Source organism: Takifugu rubripes, chromosome 22 (genome assembly GCF_901000725.2).
Source record: "Takifugu rubripes chromosome 22, fTakRub1.2, whole genome shotgun sequence".
NCBI classification, from domain to species: domain Eukaryota; kingdom Metazoa; phylum Chordata; class Actinopteri; order Tetraodontiformes; family Tetraodontidae; genus Takifugu; species Takifugu rubripes.
In genome coordinates, this window is record NC_042306.1 from 3,069,962 (window position 1) to 3,084,672 (window position 14,711).

Here is a 14,711-nt window from a genome sequence, read left to right on the forward strand (position 1 = left end):
AAGGTCACCTATTGGATGTGGGCCTGGTCATGGAGGAAGGCAGCTGTCATGTCAGGTGTCACCAGGAGCCAGTGAGATACTTGGTATAAGATTTAAAATAACTACCAGGAAACTATATTTTAAAAGTACTACTACACACACAGCTTTTTATTGGATTTTATTTAATAGGTTTTTGTTAAGAGACATTATGTTGTTTACTGTACTGAGTTGTGATGTGTAATTTTCAGTCATAGTTTTGTTGACTAGGAACTGACATTGTCATCTGCTTATTGAATTTTGGTCACGCCCATGTTAAGCTTGTCTTTTTCCCTCTTATCTTCCGATGATCTCACAGGAAGACGTGTATGGTCCTTGTCAGTCTCAAATAAATATTCCCAGTTAGGTAAAAGACTTTCTTGTCCCAGAAAGGATTCTTTTTTCGGGTTCAGCGCAGGAAAAGCTGCAAAAACTTAACAGGTTTTGCTGTGAAAATCCATGAATTTCAAAAAGAAAACATGATTGTGATATAGAAAGAAAGTATATGTTGACAATGCTCCTGAAAAAAAAACTCACTCACTCACTCACTCACTCACTCACTCACTCACTCACTCACTCACTCACTCACTCACTCACTCACTCACTCACTCACTCACTCACTCAGAATTTCAAACAGTAAAAGTAGAACATGAGAAAGTTTTGCAATTAACAACAGTAGTAAGAGATGGGCACTGAATAAATTCTAATTAAGTGTACAACTGAGTTTTCTCAGGCTTATCACCCATTTATAAAACAAATGACATGGACATGGAAATAACCAGGGTGCGTTCATGGCTTCATCACATGCTAGCTCATCATCAAACTCAGCAACATGAAGAAAGACAACACAAGGCTACTTCTTCATCCGTCTGGTATCTCCCAGAATCCGGCTGGTCGCTGCACTCTGCTATGAAGGCATGAAGCTGAGACACTGGCACCTTTTCTTGCTGATGATGCTGTAAAAGTGTCACGGATGATTTAAAAAGCAGCAGTGCAACAAAAGTCTACAGTGATATCGAATTTCCTCCTGGATTTTGTTTGGACTGACCTTGATGGTCTCGTAGGTGTCGGTAATGAGGGCGATGAAGAGGCTGAGCACCATATAGATGAAGAGGGAGATGAAGGAGTAGAGGTAAAGTCTGCTGAAAAGCCACACCATGTAACTCTTGTCTCTCAATCTCAGGAAAGTGGCGTACATGTCGTCGCCGTTGAGGAGAGAGAAGAGGCACTCAGTCACTTTGTCCAGCGTTTGAAACTGAAAACATTAAAAAAAAAGTTGCCATGATTTTGCCTCAGTAATTAGAGCAACATTTCATTTTCAAATACCTTGTCATGATAAGGCCCAAGAACAATCCAGCCACAGAAACAGTATCCAAGGTACATCATGGCCGCGCAGCAGCAGAACCGGATCACGTTGGGGAATGCTGCCCTTAGGGTGAGGATCAATATCTAGAACAGATGTGCACTTTAAACACATCGCCTGGAGGCTTATGCAGACCCAAATCCACCCTGACGCTCTCACATTGTACTTCTTGAAGAAGCCTAAATAACGGATGACCCCGACCCAGACCAGCAGGGTTGCGGTCCCCAGCAAGATGCTGCACCTGTCATAGTCGGTCAGGTACTGCAGGGGGGGAGTAGACGGCCGTGAAACAAGTGGCTCATTCCCGTACGGCAGCTCAACAGCAAATACTACCAGAAACAAACACACCTTGGTTTGTATTCCAATTTTAAGGGCTGAACCAGCGATGGTGAGCGTGTCGCTCACTACGATGAGAATGTACCAGCCGCTCACAAACTCCATGCGGTCGGACCAGGTCACTGCTTTATGGAAGTGTGCGTGGAAGAATACGCCGAACTCCTGCGTGAGTAAAGCCAGTCGTGCGCGTTTTAATATTGAACGAAAAAGATTTTCATACGAGCGTGTCTCAAACATGTCGTGCCACATCATTTAGCCATAAAAAATGGATTGTAAAGGTGATGAATTGCACTGATTGCATACAAATTCAAGCACTCATGTGGTGGGTTATAATCAGGGAACTCACAAACTGCAGCTGGATGCCGGTGATGACGGATCGCACGCAGAGGACGAAGGAAGTGAAGCAGACGAGGATGACCGCAGAGTCAAGCAGCAGCAGCCGGTAGTCAATTTTATCAGCTGAGAAACCGCCGCCGCACATCTGAGGTCACTTTTTGCATCGCTTGACCACCAAGATTAATCAAAACGTCACCAGTTCAGGCTCACATTTGCCTTCCACATTCCAGTCTCTGCACTCGTAGATCCTCATGTCGTTCTCCACCTCGACCATGATCTTCCCACTGTGAGCGTGGTTGTCGAAAATGATCTAAACACAGCGAGAGAGAGGGATTGAGGTCATGTGACCTGTGTGTGTTTAGTGAGAGCCACCAACACCAACCGTTATACGGAAGTCATAACAGTCAGGGAGCTCGTGGTGGAGAACAGTCTGCAGGTTGATGGTCTTCAGGGTGAGAGTGACGCTCACAGACAGCAGCCTGCACACACACACACACACACACACACACACAGACACGCATTAATCAGCTGACCTTTCAACCACCTGCTATGGCACCAAGTGTTTTTGGTCACCTTCTGAAATCTAAGGACAAATTGACAGGAGGGCCGTGCAGCGGCTGCCTGGGATGTATGGAAATACAGTCTGTGGAGAGGAGACAGCGTGATCAGACCTGTTCTCTTTCCCTGTGGTGAAAACTTCCTCTTTCCGCAAATCTGCATGAGGATTATTTTCCATTCAGCCTTCCACAATAAAAACAGCCTGGTTTCATATGAACTCCTGCTGAATGGACACACCTATTACAGAGCGTTTCTGCCGAGCCCTTTCTGCTCACCTACCTTTATCGGTGCGAGGGTCGATAGCAAAGGTGTCGTTTCCAGGGAACACGCAGCTTTTCCTGTAAAGTTCCTGGCACACAGAGAGCGGAGCATAGTCCCCGTCCACCAGCTCATATGCCAGGTTACCCACAGTCAGGTTTTGGAGATTGATGTACTGAAAGGACAGAAGCATTTGCTTTTCTTTTAAATTCCCATCTGAGGTCATTCAGAGCCTTTTTTCCGTCCTCCCCATCAGCACCTTGTCGATAATGAAGAAGATGTGATCGTACACGTCTGACTTTGTGTACAGCGCGTAGCTTCCCGAGTGGTGATCCTTGTACCCTTTCAGGAACAGATGTCTGAAGGTCATCAGGTTGTCATCTTTGAAGGTGACCATCATTTCGTTGCTCAGGCCAAAAGAGACCAACTGGGGGAAAGAAATAACAGACGGGAAGTAAATGTAGCCCATTTGGCCCGACGGTTATAGCTCTGCTTCCTACCTGAGCAGTGATGAGAGCAATTTTTAGTATCTGTAGCATCAGTTTCCACGGCTTACGGCGCCTGGCTTGATATTTTTCGCACGGATTCATGAAATAGTACTTGAGCCTGCGTCTCAAGTCTCCCACCGCTTTTGTCTCCAGGCTCTGCACGTGAGCGTTCCACCTGCAGTGGACGTTCGGCCTCCTGTCTGAGCAGGCGGCCAGCAGCTGCTCGCCGTCCTCCATGGCGCCCGGTTCTCTGGCGGTGAATCGTGCTTATTTATTTATTTAAAAAAAAAAAAAAACTCCAAAAGAAGGTAAGAGGTCAGCCATTCCAGCCATTCTGATGTTTATCAAACTAGTTCTCCAGCCTGTGCTCACATGCCTCATCCGGAAAATGTGATGAGGCTTAAATTTAACAAAATCATTAAAAAGAGGAAGGATTTGAGCACTTTACATTATCGAATTTAACTCCCTAAACGTCGTCACGTTTGGCGTGGCTGCATCTGTAGCAGCGGAACAAATTTGAGTAAAATAACATCCAATTAATCAGAAATAAACATCAGACGCTGACAGTGTAGATGTTGCCAATATTTAATTTTTTTTCAATCTATGGATTTTTAGATTACAGAGAATAAAAACACCGTAGGAATCTCTAAAGTAAAGCCACGTATAAATGGAATTAATTTGAATTACCTCTTGACACCGGCGTGCTACAGGGTACAGGCGAGTCACTAATGCTCCGTGTGTCATAATCATGAGCTGGAGACGCAGCCGCACCAGCCGTCGTCACCGTGAGTGTCACTCCTCCGAGTCACTGCGCGCTTTTCTAACATTTATATAACGGAGTCGCCGGGTCAGAAACGGCGTCTGATTTACTAGGACGATCCCGTGGTTGCTGTGTTTCGAACTCCTAACACATTCATCGCTGGAGCTGACGTCAAAAGGTAAATACAGCAGCGCTGAATTCAAGATAAAGGATGATTTCGATTCTCAAGCACCTGTATAACTTCGGAGTAGCTGCCCCCGTTTTCTCCAGCCCTCACGTAATGCAAAACAATCTCCTGGGAACAGCCGATCAAAATAATGTTATAATAATAACACTGGAAAGATAACAATGAGAATGGGTCCATGTTAGAGTTGGAGATGAGTGTTGTCTAGGTCGGTCCTTTCTGAGTGGCTAAATTATATTCCTTTGTGATATGGGAGTGAGCGAGCGCGAGCGAAGCGGCTGGAAGTTTGAGTCCCCTCCAGGGCTGTTGCACCCTGGCGACGCGGCGTCGATGTTGGAGGGGGCCTGGTCCGGAAACTCATCTGGCAGGGGAGGAGCGCCTGGGTCTCCGGGCCTGGGGAGGTTGGAGGAGGCCGTGGAGGAGGCGACGTTGATGCCATCGGGGCAGACGCCGGAGGCGTTGGTTCCCTGTAAGGATGCCGCCGTGAGCAAAGCCGAACTGGAGGTGCTTTGCTCTCCGTCAGGGTGGAAGAGAAGAGTGGAGTCATGGGAAAACATGGTGGACAGGTGGCTGGTTATGCAAGGAGAGCTGGTGGCGTTGTTGGACGGCGAGCTGGAGGCTGCAGCTGTGTCAAGGCAGAGACAGACCCACAAAACAATACATTATTTCACACATTATTACATCCATACATTTGGATGAGATGGTCTCCGCACCTTTGAGGGTCTCTATCTTCTCATTTTTTGCCTTCTGCACCTCATCCGTTATTTTGGTAATGATGAAGTTTTGCGAGCGCATCTCTCTTATGGAATCGGTCAAGGCGTCCAAGCCGCGGGGATTCTCGGCCAGCATGTCCAGCATCATGGCCGTCCTCTTGGTCTGCGTGGTCCTGCAGCTGATCTCCTCAGCGTCGTCCCGTGTCAGAATCCTGCGAGAGCGCAGGAAGTCCAGGTGCCGCTCGGCTCTGATCTTATCACATAGGTAGTGCCGCATTCTGGTCAGCACCTGGAGGTCCACAAGAATCACAATGAAGTGGAAAGCGAGTTAATGTCGACTCCTGGATGAGCTCTATACGTCTCTGTGGACCCAACATTGGCATTTATGTTGAATAAAGCAGCTTTGGGTGTGGGCAGATCCACCTCATTCGCGCCTACATTTCCCAGAATGCCGCACATGGGTAGAAATAACAAGGTTGTCAGTGATGAATGCTGGGATATCCAAGTGACTAAATTAGAAAATCTATGGGTACTATTAATTGAAAATTTCGCTTCCTGTTCTCTATGTGGGGAGTTGGCTTAAGTCTCCTACTTAGTGCACGAACCCAATCGATGCTGGGGTACCTTGCCTAGTTAGGGAGCATCCGTAGTTACTCTACCTAACGACGACGCGAAGGGAAAAGGGGATGGATGGCTTCCCACTAGTTTTCACAATGAACTATGGGATACATTGGGGCTTATATGTGAGGAAGTTTGTCCACCTGTGGCTACATGGTGCAGCCATGGAGGGGGACCCGCCTGATACTGATGCAAACAGGCCTAAATTTACAGCTACACCGGAGCCAGAATACACAAGATCCATATGTACTGCAGTGTCTTCAGAAGAATTGAATTTTGATTAATCATGATTAGGCTTAACTGTGTCCTGTCCTGTTGTTAAGGTGACCATGGGGAAGGTGGGGTGGAATGAACCGGCCTCGGTCGCCATGTAAAACCCAAATGGAGGCAGCCGAGCGTGAAAAGTGAGTCTTTTTTTTTCTCGCACTCTCGCACCAGATTGTTCATCTGAATCCCGATTTAATCTCGTACTCACGTCTTTTTTAATCTCTGCCATTTCATCTTCGGTGAGCTGAGGAACATCCATCCCACCCCCCCTCCGCCGCAAAGTGTAGTCCAGGTGTTCCGGGAAACGTTAGAAATGCGTAAAATCGCGGCGATCAAATCGATTAGGTCGATTGATTTTTGTACGAAGGCGAATCGAAGCCGCGTTTTATTGGGTTTTCTGTCGTTCAAAGGTGTTGAATGAAGTTTTCTGTATCGATCTTCCCGGACTTCCTGATTCTGCCAGATTTTACGTCAACAGAAGAGAAGTACAGTCGGAGGGGCTGTCGGTGCCGCTTTCTACTGCTTTATTATTATTATTATCATTATTATCCTGCAACAACACTCGGTCCGTGGATTAAAAGGTGATATTTGGAGTCATCATTTATATCGCGACATTAAAACGAATCCCTTTAGGTGCGGATTTCGCAGCATTTACGCGCATTTAAACGACAAAAAAGCAGTTTCGACGCGTTTAGTTTCACATCCTCAGTCTAAAATAATTTTTAAAAAAAATTAAATTCATGGTTCATACAAGGTAGATGAATGAAAAGTACCCCTTCACAATGAATAAATAAATGTTTTTACGACGGAATTAGCTTTGTGATTTTATACATTGGCATTTCTATTTATCATATGAGGAAGGAAAATTAGTTTTTATCTAGTCAGAAAACCATATTGCGGTTGGAAAAGCACCCAATTTCTATTCTAGATGGCTGAGAGGGAAAAATACTAGTAGAAGTGAAACTCATGTGAAAACTCGCGTGTTTAATTTTCTGAAAGTACACGCAAATATTAGAGCACATGTGAGTACAGCATATTTTAATATATAGACAAAGAGAGAATAAAAGTGAATGTTGTACGTAAGAATACAAGTTTTGATCGAGTCAAAATCAAGAAATACCCGTAATTAGAAGTACCCCCAAAGGGTCCACTAGATGGCGACATCGTACCCTATTATACGCTTGAAACATCTTTGATCACTCAATAACATGGATCAACATTAGCGAAGTATTAATATTATTTGTATTAATTTTTTGGGATCTGTACATAATTAGAAATGAAAACCATGAAAGCTTGTATAAATCTTAGAATTTTGGCTTTTAATTCATAAACAGGACATCAAACATTGGAATAAAGTTCTAAAGGACACTTTCAGTTGTTTGTTCTTCTTTAAATATAGTTTCTGATAGTAGTTTTTCCCTGATCAGACTTAGTGCTTTATATGTGGCCCCAGCAGTGCTATCAACTATAGAATCCTGTCTTGTTTTTAACCAAGTGATAATACCGGTAACTGTTGCTTCGGCAGACATGAAAACAGCAGACATGAAACATTAGTTCTACTTCCACTTCGGTGAAACTGTCACCAAACCAATTGAGAATCTGGAAAAATCCAACTTTCTCACGCACATTTACAAAAGTCAGCTGCAATCAATGAAGAAGAACTGGAAGAAAGTGCTGCTTGTTGGTCAATAATTACGTGACTGATTCCTCTCAGTTTATTGACGATTTCACTGAGAATATCAGCACTAGAGAGGTTAACAAGAAAAATGTTTCAAGTTTGGACGCACCGTTCGGCCTTTTCCCGGAGACATTAGCACCATTAGCACAGCAGTTTTAAATGCTGGTATATTTAGAAACTGCTTCAATATACAGAAAAACTGTTTTATGGTAGCACCAAAAATGAACCGCTTAAATGTGCAAAAATGTGACCCAGATGCATCAAAGAAAAAAGCCCTGATTCAAAGTTTAAAAAGAAAGGTCTCCTTTTGATGCTACACACAAACCTTATCTCGGAAAGTACGAGGATCCAAATCTTGCCATTTGCGGCCCTTCGTCGAACACAGTTGTGTAAAACTGTTTGAGGAAATCCACATAGTTCTGAACGCTCTGTTTGTGGCTCTCTGATTGGTCCAGGCTCAGCTGCAGGTCCTTCAGACGCACTTCAAACTGTTTCTCAGCCTGCAGGTATAAATTACACAATTACACAATTTCCTAGATTCAACACACTGACGACATCATGCACGCGTTCCATCCAATGTGAACGTTCTAAACGGACATTACCATGTGTTTGCTCTGATGAAGCAGCCTCATTTCATTATCCCGCCGGCTTTTCTCCGCTTCAAGCTCCACGATTTTAGTCTGAAGGGCCTCTTCTTTGGAAACACTTTGCTCTTTGACCTTGTTGACCTGGGTAATTATAAGGAGATGTTTGGCAACAACTCACAAAGGGTTAACTACTGGTTGTGGTCCATTGAGTAAGACTGCACCTGCTGTTTGACATCTAATAACGCCTCCTCCAGCTGTCGGCGGAGGGCCTGACACTCTGAGGTTCGCTGCTCCAGCTGTCGATTGCTGCACCTGAAAGCTTCTTCCTGAGTCCCGAGTTTCCGAACCAGCTCCAGGTTCTCTTGCCGCAGGTTTTCCATCTGCCTGCAGACACAGACTCGGTTAACAATTCCTATTTTACTCTGAACATGAAGACGACAAGTGTGCAAAGGGGATGAGACAGTCTTACTTGTTGAGTGAATCCATTTTTTCCTGTAATTGTAAACTGGCCTTGTGCATGGACTCTCTCATTTCCAAAGATGATCTTAGGAATTTCGTGTGACCCTCCATCTGTATGAGTGAAATGTGCAATGCAGAATAATGTCCATTAACTGTGAGACAGCAAGGGTGAGAAAAGCTCTTACATCTCTTGCAAATGTGCATGCGTTATGCGTTACTGCATCATTCTTTGAGTTATCCACAAACAACATTCTTAACACAGCTTAAACACAGTAAAAACTCACACAGCACAAACAAGTACAGGCGTAAATGTCCAACTTTACTGTAGGAGACTCGTAATATAAGGCGCCCACATCAGGAACTGGTGAGGAAATACCACCCCCTAGTGGCCAACAGGGGGTATTTAAAACCAAGATACATTCAGGGCCAACTCCGGCTCTTGGTTCACACCTTAGCCTGCAGCTGCCTAATGGACTCTGTCTTTTCTGAGCACTTCCAATGAGAGCGTTGCAGGTTGTCCTGGCACTCCGAAAGACTCTTCTCAGACACTCTCAGTGACTCAGTGCAAGACTTGAGTCCCTGCAGGCAGTCCTGAAGCTCCCGTCTCAGCTGGGCTCAGGACGAGGGCAGCAATGGACAAGATGGGGTTGAAAATAAGCAAACTCTTAAGCAGTCATTATACCTCAACAGGACTGTAAGTGCTGAGAGATGCGTTCCATTTTCTTTCGACTGCACTTGTGTAGCTAAAATGTAGTTCAAATGAACAAGTACATGCAAACTTCAACTGAAAGTCAACATATGTGGTTAGTGTAGAAACACTCTGGCAGTCTCTGGTATATGCCATTAATTTGTCCACTGGTTTTAAACAAAAGGGGAAAATACCTTCTGTACTTCGACGCCTTTTTGGTCTTCGGCCACTCTTGACCCTCTTAAAAGATGCTCAACCTCAGCTTGAAGCTCTGTAACCTGGAATAAAACCACCGCAGCGTAAACAGAATCCGTCACATCTTTCCCCCATATCCCTGAAAATTAGCGCCATTACTCCGCTATTTGCACAATAATCTCAATCACTTCATTTTACTGCTGATTACTGTACTTAAATCTGCTTGTAATTTCCACCAAACTTGTCCCTCTTTCTAAAAGTAAACCATAAACAACATCCAACTCCAGTTTCTTACTCTCATATTAATGTGTGTTGTGTTTTTATTAAACTGCAGATGTAAACGACCTGATATTGAGCGAGTTCCACTTGACGTTTCCTCTCCTGAGACACGACCGTCTCTTCCACCAGTGCAGACTCACAATCAGTCAGTTGCTGCTCCAACTTACTAACAGATGCCTGCAATGACAAAAAAAAAACACAATCCAGACTCAATCAAAACAGTCAAATACCTTAAAATATGTTATATCCACATTGTGGACACTGGAGGTAACGTCTACCTGGAGCAATGCATTGCTGGCACCGAGCTCTCCATTTTCAGTCGTGAGGTTTTTGACCTGTTGCATCAGGGTCTCCGTGGCTGCAACATGGTTGTTCTTCTCCCGCTGCAGTCTCGCTGTCAAGTCTGAAACTTCACTTCAAAAACAGAATCACTTGTTATTTTCCACCATAACACAGGATTTCTGTCTGAAGGTGGGACAACGAACCTCTTCAACAAGTCGACGTGAGCTACGACTTTGTCCGTCTCATCCCTCATCTTCTCTTTTTTTCGCCTTCTGGAATCCAGTTCCAATCGAGCGCTGGTTAGTTGGAGATCCTGTGTCCCGACCCAGACAATAGACGGAATTTAGCATGTAAAGAATTACGAACGAATGTGGATAATGCCAATTTTTCATCATCGTACCTTCTCTTTCAATTCATCGTAGCATTCCTCGATGGCAGCTTCAAATTTCTCGGCCCTCAGCTTCTGCGCTTGACAAGCTTTCTTTAGGGATTCTTGGGCGTTTTCGGCCTTTTTCGTCAAAGTTGAAATGTGGTGGTTCAAACCATTGATCTCCGTCTTTTGCTCAATCAGAGTTTTCTCCAGAGACTGAAGTAGACGGGATATATCACAGTGTTCTACATCTTCCATGACATATTTAAAGTCTGATAAAGTACCCGCAGCTGAACAGTCAGTCGGTTGTTTTCAGCCTCCTTATTCCTCAGCTGCCCCTGCAGATGAGCACGGGTCGCCTCCACAGACTTGGTCAAGTTAACGGCACTTTTTATTTTCTCCTGTGAAGAACAACACACACAACTGCTGTTGTCTGAGTTTGCCAAATTCCGTGAAAAAGCATCCGCTGTGCGTACCTGCTCTTCTCTCCGCAGCTCCGCCAGTTCCTCCACCTTCGTTTCTGCTGCCGTCACATCGTTCCTTAAACACTTTAGGAGGAAAAATAACACCAACAAATGTTTGCTCAAGACCTACAGTCCATTTGAATTCAGATTTTGCCATAGATTTCAAAGGAATCATTACATAAGCACATTCACCTCATTTATACGCTTAGCTTCTGCCATTTTATTCTTTAAGACGTCAATACGGCGGTTTGTTTCAAGTCTATCAGCCTACATGCAGACAAGAAAAACAACAGGTTTCAAATATTTAAATTCACACATTATCTTTTTTATTGTGAATAATGGTGCTGCTGCTTAAATAGAGGCCACAAAAGAGGAAGACCAACCTCTGAATCCTGCAGCTGTCTCAGTTTCTGACGGACTGATTTATTTAGGCGTCTAAAATCCTCCAGCTTTTCCAGCAGGAGTCCTCTCTGCCTCGCAAATCGCCTTTTATCGGTGGCTGGAGGTCTGGAATCCTTCAGGGAAAGATAGACTAATTTAGATTGATTTAGTTCACAACAAATGAACATATTGTATTTTAAATATAAACAAACATACAGCAAACTCATCGTCCATGGCATCTTTAAAAGACACGATTTGTATGGCAGCAGCATTGGCAGCTACCTCTGCATCTGATAGTACCTTCAGGAATGGACTTTTATCACTGGTGAACACTAGAACACTACAAAAATACATTTAAATCAATCATTTTGGGATTACACAGTCGGTGTCCTTGCATTATACAAATGTACATTTGTGCCTGTATATCCGTGCATTTTAAGACCATACCTACTGCTGTCGATCTCCTGAGAGGCTGAATGGAGACCGAATCTTGTTCTGCTGCTTCGCTGCTGTTGACAACAAGCCAGATCACTACAGCTCAGACTGATATCCTCCCTGGTGGAGCCAGGACCATGATCTAAAGACATGGTCTTCTACTGCTGCAGAGACATTGCACAGTAGCAGTTAGTGGAAATATGTAACGAGGAACAGGACTTCAGTGTCAACATTGGACAACTTTATATAGCTTAGTTATAGTTGGTACCCATGGTTGTCAAGGAAGCCTACTCCATAGCAGCAGACGCGAATACATTGTGAAGCAACAAAGCATTAAGATTTACGCTACAGCATTGACAATAGCTTGTTGGCAAATTAAAACCAATCCGCAGACACAGACTCCGTTATCATCGATGAACGCATTTAAATAATGTCAATGAAACAAAATTACAATCACTTACATCTGTGTGAACTGCCACGGACGTTATCTTAATGCGAAAGCATAACCAAAAGCCACGCCCCTTACATTAAAGGTCAATCTGATTGGTTATAAATGAGGCCGTGTGTCGTTACGCCAAGGGGCACAAACCTGTATTACAACCGCTGATTTGCTGATCGAGAGAGCAGTAGGCGGGACTAAATTTGAGTAAAGCTACAAATGACCAATCAAATTACAGAACGAGGTGAACGCCTGAAACCATAGAAACGAAATGGAAGTTTACTCCTATGTTGTTAATTAACACTAGCCTTAGCGTTAGCATTTGGTACATTTATTTAACCTTAAATCGCTTTGAAAGAGACCATCGTTAACATATGCTGACTTGCTGGGAATCGTATTATTCGCCGGACATCTTCGATAGGCAGTAGACTGGCGGCTAGCTAATCCTCAACTCCTCCAGTGGAAATGTTCAAAGCAAAAATACTATTTATAGGACCCAGCGAGGTACGTGATACGTCATTTACCTGTGTTTACACCAAGGTGTCGGTGCGACGTCACAGATTTATGTTGGCTAATGGGCAGAGGCTCGTCGTTTAACGCACAACAGATTTTCATAAGAGATCTGATCAAACTCAAGGCTCGATGTAAGACACGTTCCCCACATCTAAAATTACTACTGCACGGTTGTGATGTATCACAGTCTGAATCATTTTTGTGCAATAAAAGGAATGGTAATTTCTATATGCTGCTTTGGCATGTGCTGCTGAGAGAGAGAAACAAAAGTATAAAAACTTGTTAACTATATCAGGATCTTCTCGTTCCACTGATGCTTCAAATTATCTGATGATTTTCCAGAGTGGGAAAACAGTTCTGGCTAATTTTCTCTCAGATACGACAGAAAATGTGGGAGGTGAATACAGACCTACTAAAGGAGTAAGGTATGGTGTATTACACATTAATAACAATCAGAGTTTTAACATGATTTTAAATTTCCTGCCAGATATGTTACAACAGGCAATTGATTCTTTATTAATGCTCCCTTTTGTTTTTCTCAAGAATCCTGGAATTTGAAACACAAGCTGAAGGCAGCAGGAAAAGATGTGAGGTCGAACTTTGGGACTGTTCTGGAGATTTTAAGTAAGAAGTATAAGAATAATAATCTGAAAGATAAATTGAATGAGCAGCCTTTATACTTTGATGAGATAATATTTTGAAAAGACCATCGTGATCTTTATCTTTTTCTTTATAGATTTGAATCATGCTGGCCTGCCATAATGAAGGACTCCAGTGGTGTTGTGATCATTTTTAATCCAGATGTCAAAAGTCACCTCAAAGAAATCGAGACGTGGCATTCAATGTTCATCGCTTCCCAAAGTTTACAGGAGAGTCAGTGTCTACTCATCGCTCACCAGAAGCCTGGCAGCGAAGTGGAAAATGGAAGGTTGCAACTAGGTACGAACACTCGAGGACTCCTAAAGCTGTTCTGTAGCAGATTTATGCCTTAACCTGAGTATTCTTTCCACGTAGCCTCCTATTTGAACAAACTACAACTTATTCAATCCAACCTGGAGGATGAACCAGAGCTGGTGAGACAAGGATTCATCAGATACCTGGGAAACGTTGTGAAGGCAATGTCAGAAAGACGGGAGCAAGAAGAGATGTCCATTATTACGTAGTGGCAGCACATGCAATTTGCACCACATTTTTCTGTGAAACTGAGAATTAACCTTTTAACAGGATACTGATACCTATTCATTGTTTAAATGCTTGACAATAGTGTTCAGAAAAGTCACAATCAGAAGTACAAATTAGGAAAGAAACCAATATTGAAACCTCATATCAAATAACGGGGCCTTTGCCGATGCACCCTCTGATGTAGAACCATATTAGAAACTTGCTTCAGCCATTGTACATTTATGGAGGGAAAAAGATCCAATAAAATGCAACTTTACCAGAACTGGCTTTCCCATTTCTCACGCAGCGCAGCTGTGGTTTGTCCTGCAGGCAAAAAATGTCAATTGCAATCAATTACCTCCAATTACAGAAGGTACTTTGGCGACAAGATTCTGGACTGCCTAGGCCATGTTGACTTGGGTCAAGTGCACACCTGTTGGCTCGGCAACCTGCGTGTACGATGACTTGACGTGTAATCATCATTGACTCGATTTCTTTGATGTAATCGGAAGCTATGGAGGGAAGAAAGAGAGTCTAATTTGGTGTTTTTCTTGCTCTCTGACATCAGCTCAGCTGTTGCACATTTAAGGAATGCGATTTGCTTTGTGTGGTTCCTTCCGTCAGTTCCTTCCTGACCTCAGCGTTTCCTTTCAGTTATTGTTGGTTCTCCTGTCACCCACTAGAGGGGGGTATTGACACTCTGACAGAGGTACTGAACCTTATCCAACAGCAACAAGAACGCACTCCTTGTTGGCACCTCGTGCGTCTTGACAGCTGATTTTTATTTAAATATTTGCTATTGTTGCTGTTTTATTGGTCCATGAATCAGCAACAGCAGGGGTTGTTGAGGAAAGTGTGTGTGAACAAAATTGCAGGGACTGAAG

At 43.7% G+C, this 14,711-nt stretch overlaps 4 protein-coding genes and 1 long non-coding RNA gene across 9 annotated transcripts; 2 read left to right on the forward strand and 3 right to left on the reverse strand.

Moving 5' to 3' along the window:
* Positions 1-140: 140 nt before the first annotated feature.
* LOC101068189 (mucolipin-3-like) lies at positions 141-3,598 on the reverse strand. 2 transcript variants are annotated; one of them, XM_011616171.2, is made up of 13 exons: positions 3,367-3,598; positions 3,126-3,293; positions 2,888-3,041; positions 2,624-2,693; positions 2,433-2,529; positions 2,261-2,360; positions 2,061-2,173; positions 1,727-1,876; positions 1,538-1,639; positions 1,342-1,464; positions 1,212-1,270; positions 1,064-1,106; positions 141-971 (listed from the first exon to the last, which is right to left on the reverse strand). In XM_011616171.2, exons 1-13 carry the CDS (start codon positions 3,589-3,591, stop codon positions 840-842), a joined length of 1,536 nt encoding a protein of 511 aa, XP_011614473.2. In that variant the 5' UTR covers positions 3,592-3,598; the 3' UTR covers positions 141-839. The 2 variants fall into 2 exon arrangements, with proteins under 2 accessions (XP_011614473.2, XP_003975408.2); XM_003975359.3 differs by having other exon boundaries at positions 1,064-1,270.
* Positions 3,599-3,918: 320 nt separating this feature from the next.
* Positions 3,919-6,601, reverse strand: bcl10 (BCL10 immune signaling adaptor). The gene is made up of 3 exons (XM_003975358.3): positions 6,105-6,601; positions 5,012-5,300; positions 3,919-4,923 (listed from the first exon to the last, which is right to left on the reverse strand). The coding sequence occupies exons 1-3, from the start codon at positions 6,153-6,155 to the stop codon at positions 4,526-4,528; spliced, it is 738 nt and encodes a 245-aa protein (XP_003975407.2). The 5' UTR covers positions 6,156-6,601; the 3' UTR covers positions 3,919-4,525.
* Positions 5,355-6,616, forward strand: LOC115248000 (uncharacterized). The gene is made up of 2 exons (XR_003887035.1): positions 5,355-5,875; positions 5,953-6,616. It is a non-coding gene; the product is annotated as an uncharacterized lncRNA (long non-coding RNA).
* Positions 6,617-7,194: 578 nt separating this feature from the next.
* On the reverse strand, positions 7,195-12,290 carry LOC101067731 (outer dense fiber protein 2). Of its 4 annotated transcripts, none has more exons than XM_029831254.1 (17): positions 12,176-12,290; positions 11,727-11,878; positions 11,496-11,619; positions 11,282-11,413; positions 11,091-11,165; positions 10,911-10,982; positions 10,719-10,835; positions 10,465-10,572; positions 10,268-10,377; positions 10,061-10,196; positions 9,849-9,959; positions 9,503-9,586; positions 9,071-9,229; positions 8,631-8,731; positions 8,383-8,545; positions 8,177-8,302; positions 7,195-8,074 (listed from the first exon to the last, which is right to left on the reverse strand). In XM_029831254.1, exons 2-17 carry the CDS (start codon positions 11,864-11,866, stop codon positions 7,901-7,903), a joined length of 1,932 nt encoding a protein of 643 aa, XP_029687114.1. In that variant the 5' UTR covers positions 11,867-11,878; positions 12,176-12,290; the 3' UTR covers positions 7,195-7,900. The 4 variants fall into 4 exon arrangements, with proteins under 4 accessions (XP_029687114.1, XP_029687112.1, XP_029687113.1 ...); XM_029831252.1 differs by having other exon boundaries at positions 10,465-10,650; XM_029831253.1 differs by lacking the exon at positions 12,176-12,290 and adding an exon at positions 11,983-12,131 and having other exon boundaries at positions 10,465-10,650.
* An 81-nt stretch (positions 12,291-12,371) lies between these two features.
* On the forward strand, positions 12,372-14,110 carry ift22 (intraflagellar transport 22 homolog (Chlamydomonas)). The gene is made up of 5 exons (XM_003975316.3): positions 12,372-12,657; positions 13,009-13,091; positions 13,210-13,290; positions 13,403-13,605; positions 13,681-14,110. Exons 1-5 carry the CDS (start codon positions 12,619-12,621, stop codon positions 13,827-13,829), a joined length of 555 nt encoding a protein of 184 aa, XP_003975365.1. The 5' UTR covers positions 12,372-12,618; the 3' UTR covers positions 13,830-14,110.
* The last annotated feature ends 601 nt before the right edge of the window (positions 14,111-14,711 follow it).

Bases quoted from the DNA above. Each gene is read 5' to 3' on its own strand.
- bcl10 (XM_003975358.3), bottom strand. From the start codon at position 6,155: ATGGATGTTCCTCAGCTCACCGAAGATGAAATGGCAGAGATTAAAAAA. The intron at 5,301-6,104 runs GTGAGTACGAGA...GTGGACCTCCAG, and splicing joins TGGCAGAGATTAAAAAAGAC to GTGCTGACCAGAATGCGGCA. The intron at 4,924-5,011 runs GTGCGGAGACCA...GCCTTGACACAG, and splicing joins GAAGATAGAGACCCTCAAAG to CTGCAGCCTCCAGCTCGCCG.
- LOC101068189 (XM_003975359.3), bottom strand. From the start codon at position 3,591: ATGGAGGACGGCGAGCAGCTGCTGGCCGCCTGCTCAGACAGGAGGCCG. The intron at 1,877-2,060 runs GTGAGTTCCCTG...TTACTCACGCAG, and splicing joins CCGGCATCCAGCTGCAGTTT to GAGTTCGGCGTATTCTTCCA. The intron at 1,640-1,726 runs GTGTGTTTGTTT...CCCCCCCTGCAG, and splicing joins AAATTGGAATACAAACCAAG to TACCTGACCGACTATGACAG.
- LOC101067731 (XM_029831252.1), bottom strand. From the start codon at position 11,866: ATGTCTTTAGATCATGGTCCTGGCTCCACCAGGGAGGATATCAGTCTG. The intron at 10,197-10,267 runs GTTCGTTGTCCC...CTGTTTTTGAAG, and splicing joins CACGTCGACTTGTTGAAGAG to TGAAGTTTCAGACTTGACAG. The intron at 8,546-8,630 runs GTAAGACTGTCT...CTGTGTCTGCAG, and splicing joins AAAATGGATTCACTCAACAA to GCAGATGGAAAACCTGCGGC.
- ift22 (XM_003975316.3), top strand. From the start codon at position 12,619: ATGTTCAAAGCAAAAATACTATTTATAGGACCCAGCGAG. The intron at 12,658-13,008 runs GTACGTGATACG...ATGATTTTCCAG, and splicing joins TATTTATAGGACCCAGCGAG to AGTGGGAAAACAGTTCTGGC. The intron at 13,606-13,680 runs GTACGAACACTC...CTTTCCACGTAG, and splicing joins AAATGGAAGGTTGCAACTAG to CCTCCTATTTGAACAAACTA.